At 43.2% G+C, this 8,688-nt stretch overlaps 1 protein-coding gene across 1 annotated transcript; it reads right to left on the reverse strand.

Annotated features, from left to right (window-relative positions):
• Nucleotides 1–3,754: 3,754 nt before the first annotated feature.
• Nucleotides 3,755–7,651, reverse strand: ngb (neuroglobin). Its single transcript, XM_034576140.1, has 5 exons — nt 7,520–7,651; nt 7,166–7,397; nt 6,605–6,713; nt 6,373–6,492; nt 3,755–6,272 (listed from the first exon to the last, which is right to left on the reverse strand). The coding sequence occupies exons 2-5, from the start codon at nt 7,261–7,263 to the stop codon at nt 6,120–6,122; spliced, it is 480 nt and encodes a 159-aa protein (XP_034432031.1). The 5' UTR covers nt 7,264–7,397; nt 7,520–7,651; the 3' UTR covers nt 3,755–6,119.
• Between the last annotated feature and the right edge of the window lie 1,037 nt (nt 7,652–8,688).

Here is an 8,688-nt window from a genome sequence, read left to right on the forward strand (position 1 = left end):
AGGGTTTTGTACACAGTAATCTCTTGGGATAAAGTTAATGGTAAAGACATGCGGCTAGATGGGTTTCTTCACATTTGTACCAAGGCTAGCGGTATTCCTCTGTGTTTGGGTTGAGTAGAACTAATCAGCTGCTAGCAGGAGCTTCATATTTAATGTACAGTCGCAAAAGATATCAGCCTTCTCATAAACGCATTTCCCAAAATATGATCCCTCTGATCAGACCACCTATTCAAACAAAATCACAGAGTGAATACCTTAATTTAACAGAGAGTGAACGCTTTCCAACTATAGAGCCTCAACACAATTAAACCTCTGCATGTACTACAGACCTCCTTGGCCTATGAAGCCACATCAGACGGTGGATACTGCAAATGATTGCACAAGCGTCTGCTTTTATCCAAACCACATTGGAAAGTGGTAACACCACAGTGCTTAAATACTACTTCACAAAGTATATCCTCAAGACATCTCACACTGACTGCATGGATGTGTACTTCCAGCAGAGAAATGGTTCATAAGAGGGTGAAAAAAACAACATAGCATGCCTGACAATATATACAGTGCTTCTTCATTGCTAAGAGTTACGCAAGAAGAAAGAAAAGTCCCTGACATTTTCCCCTGTCACCCGTGGCAACTGCTGAGAGCACGCTTCTCAGTGAAAGGTGAATTCCTCTGGGTGCACGGGCCGCCACTCGACTTTCTCCTGCCCAGATGCCGAGAATAGAAAACACCTCTGCCTCCTGCAGCAAACATATTGTCGCTCCCATATGGGTTAGTTTCAACATGCAAATGTGGCTTAATAAGTTGCTGGTGTTTAGTATTTGCATAATATAGAAGCTCCAAGTAGGAGCAAGACATTCAGGCCGGAACAAAGGTCATTAGCAAGGAATGAAGATTTAAAGTTGATCCTTAACCTCGGAAATACAAAGTCCACTCAGTAGCTGCCCTGGAGATTTTACTGCCCTTCCCTAAAAGAGGAATTTGACTATGTGTTAATGGGATTTGATGATATTAGATAATTAAATGTTCATTCCTCTAAATGCAATAAGGAGCTCTCATCCATTTTGGCTTAAAAATTGAAACTGAAAATTGGTATTTAACCTTGGAAGCAGTTGGTCCATTTATTAACTGTTCGAGATCTTTTAATCACATCACACAATTTTTCTCAACTTTCGGCCTGAACCTTTTGCTATAGATTGTTTCTTCAATTCGATGGGAAATGTTTCACACTGATCTCTTATAAAACTGAAAAAAAGTCTCAGGTATAAGTGGCCTTCCCTGCAGTATACTGTCTGTAGCAGTGTCAGGAAGGATATCTAATGCAGCACACCAGTAAGTACCATAGAAATAACCATAGAAAATCAATTTCAGTGGATTTAATTGGGCACCGTGTGCTAACTCAAGCTTGAATTGATCCTCTTACACTCTATATTAAAGGATTAGACTGGCAATACTCTTTTGACAATTGTCAGATCCTGAGAAATCCAATAATAAATTGATTTTAAAAGTAAGCCTTATATACATATATTTCAATTAGATGTTGTTCCTCTGAGCCGTAGACCTGCATAACTATTTAAACCATAGACTGTTTAAACCATAGACTGTTTGTAAAGCCAATTTGTCTTGATCACGCCCTGGTGGCTGGATGCAGTATAGGTCATAAACCCCACTCCTCCATGTTAATGAATGGGACATGGGCCAAATAAAAAGTAAATGCAAGTGCATGTTAAAAATGTTTTTTCTAAAAGATGTTTTCTGTCATTTTAGATAGGTCGTACAACACCGATGTTATTTGATGCTATAAAGACAACGTGAAACATCATGACTGACAGCTGAGGTGTACTCACGATTGTCATCGTGGCAGCTTCCCTCAATCGCTATTTTGCAGACTCTGGCTCCAAATGACGTCATCAGCTCAAGATGGCAGCGTTCGTATCCAGGATATTTTGACTTCACTTCTGGATGGTGAGAGGAGCGTCGTCCATGTTTTTTTACAATGTTAAAAACACATAAATGATTTACACTGTCGCACTGCACGTCACGATTCCTCATCACAGCCAACATTGGCACAGGAGTTTATTTCAGCCAATCCCAGACACCATCCTGCTGCCATAAAATCTTAAATTAAATAAAGCAATGTTTACAAAGCCCAGATATACATTTTATATGTTAGTGGAGCAGCAGCAGCTTCAACCAATCGTCTGTGTCAACAGAGGATACAATCAGACACACTGTTTATTCAGTGTAGATCAACAGCAACTTGGCTAATCTGCACAAAGAAATACTAAAAACCAAATAAGGTATTAACATTTGCTAAAAACTATAGTGCCAAACTGTTTTAGGAAATTACACAGCCTTTATGACATATATCTGTGATGCATCTTCAGCAGGAACAGTCGGGTTTAGAACGAACATGATTGTGAGTTTTGAAAGTATCGAGAGGCAAAAACATTGAATTGGTCTATTTACAGGGTGTATTAGTCAGTTAGAAAATGTATGACTAACACCAGCCTCATCTTCGACTGCTCGTCCGTGCTTGCAGCAGCTGCTGACAGACGGCTCGGTCCCACTGTGGAGCTTGTTGCTTGGCAGGCTCGTGCTGCGGGGCTGCAGCTCCTCGAGAGCTATCGGAGCAAAAACCTGATTAACCTGAGGCTGCATGCACAGTCACCGTCCACTCAGCTCGCTGCTCTCCGCTGCATGATTTAGGATGAGTGAGCGAGGGAAAGAGCCATGCCCCCCCAACCCCCCCAAATGCACCGACACTCACGACTCTGGACCATCACTTAACAGTTGCCATGACAACGTTGAAAACCCCATCCTTTTAAAACACATTGCAGACTTTCTAAAAATAATGTGTGTTTGTCTTTTCTCGCAGACTCCCTCTCCAGACGACAAATCCCTGTGCGCTACGAGGTGCAGGGACCGACAAATTAATTACCACAGGGGGAAATTAACACATGCTGTGGTTCACGTGGGAGCACGGTGGATTCTGCAGCAGCAGTCTAACCACTTATGACCTGAGAGAAGGTCGAGGCAGAGTCCAGTGACCATCTGTGGGCTGAAGCGAGACGTGGAGCGTGGATCCAGCATAAATACAGCAGACTGTCAGTGGGACAGAGAGGGAGAGCATAGTGCTGGCAGTGCGGGGAGACAGATTAAGGCCATGTCAGCTTCTGCTCCAGCAGCAGAACGGACAGCCAGCTCACAGATGTGACTTTTACAATGATACAACCAAATTGTCTATATGGGAGAAATGAGCCCTGTGCATTGAGATAAGTCATCGTAATCACCCTCCCCTCCCCATGTCCGTCACTACTGTGGCTCTTCACCGACAAAAAAACACACGCAAGCTGATAATACTCGAGCAGAAACACGTGTAAATATCTGGGAGGTTTTTACTTGTTTTTGGGAGGAAAATTAAAAATGCCAAACACTCCCCGCTGTAAGATCCCATGGGCAAATTCGTGAAATTCTTGAAAGTTTAGTGAAATTCTGTAAACAGTCGTGATGTGACATTGTGCAGTTGCATGAGTAAGCGGGCTGATGTGCCTGAAGTCGCCCTCGTCTCTGTAGCCAAGGGCGATGAGCCACTCGGCGCTTGGATCTTACGTAACGCTAAGGGATGGGGCTGTCAGTGGGAAGGAAATCAGGCGTCGTGTGATTGATTTCAAACGCTGACCACTATGTCATAACCGTCGTCTGCCTGTGACAATAACAATCTGAGAGTGTGAGGAAAACACACTGACCTCGATTAGCAATCAAATATCCACAGATCACTTTATTTATTTAGTCTCAAGTGAGGACACAACATGTTTTTCTTCAAAGTGTAGCATGGAATCCAGGTCACAATTAAGTTTCTATTGAGTTTGTATTAACTCGAATAATCGTTTTTTTGGCTGAAGGATAACTAAGTGAAGTCATCGCTGTTCAGTAGCAGCTGATATTAATGAGGTAGACAGTAACACACCCAATATGTACAGATCTGGATGTAACGTTCTAGCGGCTGGCTGCTAAAAAAGACCTAACGTCAGGTTACTTCAAAAAACAGACAGGGAGAATAACAACCTGCACAGGGCTGTGTACTGGTGCTAAGAAAAGAATCACTATAAAAATACACCACCTACACAATCAGTTAACAAACAGTATAACTATGGGGCTACAGACTGAACAGACTCTGCAGGGATAAAATACTTCAACAGAGAACGCATTTAGATGGTGATAACATTTCTATTATATTGGTTATAGCAAATGTACCTATATGTTTTCTTGTATTGGTTTCATGAACAGGTAAATCAACACAGGGTTATACTTCTGGAGGATATATTGTACATCACATTTGGAAAAAACAAAAAACAAAAAAGATCAATAAAGTTTGACTACACATACATTTCAGAATATAAAAATAAACTTTGTAAATGTAAACTCAGACTAAAGCGATAATAACCACATATCAGCAGCTTGGATTTACAGTTGTATGGTGTTATTATCTAATACTTGGCGCACTGTTGCTAAGTTACTTGGCGATATGACCATGAATGTAAATACCAGCTGAGGATGATGTATACAGTGTTATGGCAGCAATAATAGGAATACACACATATTGGACCGAGTCAGCACACAGTGGCTCTGTATTATTTGTTCTGTGGGTAATACATAAAACCCTGACCCATATATCGGCCAATACAACAGACATACCGGTATCAACCTTTTTGTTTGCCGATATGTGAAGATACCGAATAAACATTGCAGAAATGTGAACAAATTTGAATTTATGTTTATTTCCTTAATTAAAGTCCTATTTATTTGGTCGTATTTGTTTAAGTTATTTATAGTTATTTATAATAAAGTTTATGGTTACCTGTAAAATATAAAACCTCAATCACATTTTTTTGTCATAAGGGTTTGATAACAATTTCTTAAGAATCATTGCCAAAGTCTTTTTTAATAAATATCAGTATCAGCATCGGCCACAAAAATCCATATCTGTCAGGCTCTAGAAATGAATTAAGAATTAAACCAAGTTCCTCTTGGTTTCATGGACCAGAACAAATAGTCACTCCTGATTTCACTTCCTGTATCGGAGAAACACGTGCAACTCTGCTCATCTTCCCCTCTAAATCCGAGGCAGTAATATGTTTGTAGCCACGACAACACAAGTTAAATAATTAAACTACAGTACAACAAAACTACTTTACACGAACAACGACTGGAAACCCAAGGCCAAGGGACAAGGATGTTATACTTCCTCCTCTGTGCCCTCGACGTCTACACTCTAAAGGTCACATAACAGTCTATAGGTTAGAGTTTAACAGTCTGCTGAAGCCTATTGAAGTACTCACAACCTCTGCAGGAGAGAGCATCACACACACCATGTCGAGAAAGGTGCACACAGACGCCTTAACAGTCATAGATCACTGAAGAAAGCTCTCAGAGTGCTTTGCTTATATAATCAATACTTTAAATGTTAGATAACAAGGTCACACACATAAAAAGAGGTGTCATGATGTGCAATATTCATTAAAAACACAGTAATGACTGTGATGATAGGATTTTCTTCTGTGAGATCACATTGCTTTGTCCCAAAGGTTTGAACATGTATTTGTAAGTATCACTGTGTTCCAGTTGGATAGAGAGCTGCCGTGCTGGCCACAGTAAGCATCACAGTTTGAGTAGTGTGTGATGCCTAAATAAAACATCTACTGATTCACAATTGTGCAACTCTTTTCATGATACAGCACAAAGACCACTACAGTCACTGGTATCATTTGAGTATATATATCAAAGCCATTATAAACAAAGAGACGAAACTGTTTTATCCTTTTTCTCAGTGAGAGGAGCTAAGGTTACAGGTCCAACCTCAGGAGAACCAGAGCAGACTGGATCGGATCCTCACAGCATCACCTGGCAGCTAAACATCCACGGCCAAGAAAATAAACTCTGCTACAGGTCGATCCGAGAGTGTAACCACACCATACATTCGCTAAACTACGCGACCCCACTCACAGAGCAAATGTACAGCAGCCAAAGCCACAATGCTGCAAGTTACACAACCTTATTCCATGGCAACCATGTTGAGTGATTTGAGAGCAACTGCTCGGCAGCTCCCGCTGTGCGCCTCAGTCGGCCTCGTCCTCGCCATTCTTGGCCCACCCTCGGCTCATGGCTGCTACCACGATGCTGTACATGTTGAGCCAGGCTTGACGCAGCGGCGCCGTGTAGCCCTGGCCCAGACTGCACTGCAGCATGTAGAGAAGGGACTCACCCACCACCTGCACAAGTCAAAACAAACACACACCAGAACATATTTTCTCACAGATCATTCCCTTGTGAAATTGATGCTTGAGAGTTGTGTTGTGATGTTGGTCCTACAGCAAATGACTGTGTGCTGACTCCCACTGCCTGGTGCTTCCTGCCGAGGTTGAGCAGAAAGTCCTCCAAGGTGTGAAGGTCGTCGAGGTGGCTGACGGCTGCATCGATCACAAGCATCACCTGGTGGACACAGACACACACACATGCACATGCAAAGTGTTTAAAACCAGCTTCAGCCGAGACTTTGAATGTGTGTATACTAGCAGCGGTCGCTGCGGTGAACAGAGCTCACCTTGGTGACATGTTCCAGGAACTCGGGGCTGGAGAGGCAGTCTTGTGTGGAGCCACAGTTTGTGTTGTAGTGGAAAAGACTGGGGAGCGCGGGGTCCAGCTCAAACAGTCTACCACAGACAAATACCACACTTTTCTATAGGTGTATACAGACAGCATGGGCTTGCCAAACATTCACACGGACCCAGAATCAATCTACAAATCATGCATCTCTCCTGCCAGCATGTGATTTAACAGCATCTATCTCAAAGTAAATTGTGGATTATTGCAGTCTGTCGCCAAGCAACAAGTCAAGCCTCCGGTGTCTGCATGGTGAAAGTGTGCAGCGAAAGGATTTAGCGTGATCCTCTTTATACACCTGTTTTACATGTTCTAACATCACAGTATATCAAGAAACAGAAAAAATAGCAATACCCTGTCACTTAGGTATAAAATGTTATTAGAATACGTTTAAATAATGGGTTAACTGCAGAGAATAACAATCGTTAAATGTTTTCTTCTCTTTTCAAGTCACTTTACGGTCTTATTCCCTCTAAATCCCACTGATTGAGAAGGACATTACCTGGAAAACATGATGACACCATGAGGAACTTTGTTTTTTCCCAGGCTCTCCCAGCTGCCTCGTATCAGCTCCTTGTCCTTTCCTGACAGCTTCTCCATCCTCCCTCAGGCTGGCAGCACGAGACGACTTCTGCTTCGGGACTGGAGACGCACAGGATCCTCTACAGGACGAGAAGCCTCAGTCTGAGGAAAGCCATAACAGTCGAGTGAATCCAAAACTTCCCCCGACCCACCTGGAAAACAAAGTGGAGCATCAAGTGAGCGCAACACAGCTGATTTCCTCATGATGTGACAGATATACAGAGTGGGACAAGAGATATGATTCCCAGGGTTGAGACGCACACTCATACTGTACCTTCTTGAGGTCAGTCTTCTCTCTGAACTTCTTCTGGTGCAGCTGGGCTGAGGGGTCTGTGAATGTGTGTGTGTGTGTGTGTGTGTGTGTGTGTGTGTGTGTGTATGTGTGTGTATGTGTGTGTGTGTGTGTGTGTGTGTGTGTGTGTGTGTGTGTGTCTGTGTGAGTGTGTTTGTGTGTGTGCAGGCAGCAGCCTATAGCCTGTCACTCTGGTGCACTTGCTCTCCCACGGTGCAGTCAGTCAGGGAGACAAGTTCTGCCACGCTCTAATCTGTCACGCTGGCTGCTATCTCTCTCTCTCCCTTTGCCGCTTGCCTCTTGATGTGCTCTCTCTCCAGCACTGGGGATATTATTCATGCCACTGAAGGAGAAAAAGAGGGATCTCTCTCTTCTGCTCCAGAGAGGCTGCAGCGAGCCACAGCTCCTCCTGCAGGTGAAGCAAGGACTAAAACGCACACACAGACTCAACAATAACACACACACACACACACTACTGTGCACTCACAACCAAAACTGCACTTCAGCAAATACTTGGCCTTTGCCCTCTTACTTTATGATCAAGTGAATTCAAACAAACCGGGAATTAAAATGAACAACAAAATAACCCGAAAACATAAGCATTTCACACAGTGTAATTTTCACATGTTTTAAGGTAGGTGAAGTCCATTTGAGGCCCGTACCATCTATTCCAGGGTGTGTCCTCGTCTTCCTACATTTGCAAACCATGTATTTACAGAATTAAATGTGTGGGAATTTTAATATTGCACAGTGGCTGAAATAATAAGAGACCTGAACGCGCCACCTTCGTGAAATTATATTGTTCATCCGGTAAGGAAAGCCACTCCTCAAACAGCGTGATCATAACATTCGGCGGCCAAGTGCACAGCCTCTCATTAATCTAAATGAGATGTGTATGTTCCCTCGCTCTCAGCCTCCACACTCATCCGACGCTCTGCAGTTTGTCTAAAGAGACGTTGCAGGCGTCTGCTGCCTCGCGCTTTTCATGCATGCAGGTTGGATATTATCTAACAGGTTGTACACCGGGGGAATCAGAGGTGCACAGCGTTCCCCTGAGGGACTATAACACAAGAGTGGGGGGGGGGGATACACAGTTCCCATGACAACCTGACAGGATGGAGCCCTTGAAGCTTTGTCATGTGATGTTTCAG

Source organism: Hippoglossus hippoglossus, chromosome 22, assembly GCF_009819705.1.
Source record: "Hippoglossus hippoglossus isolate fHipHip1 chromosome 22, fHipHip1.pri, whole genome shotgun sequence".
Taxonomy (NCBI): domain Eukaryota; kingdom Metazoa; phylum Chordata; class Actinopteri; order Pleuronectiformes; family Pleuronectidae; genus Hippoglossus; species Hippoglossus hippoglossus.

Bases quoted from the DNA above. Each gene is read 5' to 3' on its own strand.
- ngb (XM_034576140.1), bottom strand. From the start codon at position 7,263: ATGGAGAAGCTGTCAGGAAAGGACAAGGAGCTGATACGAGGCAGCTGG. The intron at 6,714-7,165 runs GTAATGTCCTTC...TGTCTGTGGTAG, and splicing joins GGTGTCATCATGTTTTCCAG to ACTGTTTGAGCTGGACCCCG. The intron at 6,273-6,372 runs GTAGGACCAACA...TGACTTGTGCAG, and splicing joins TCAGCACACAGTCATTTGCT to GTGGTGGGTGAGTCCCTTCT.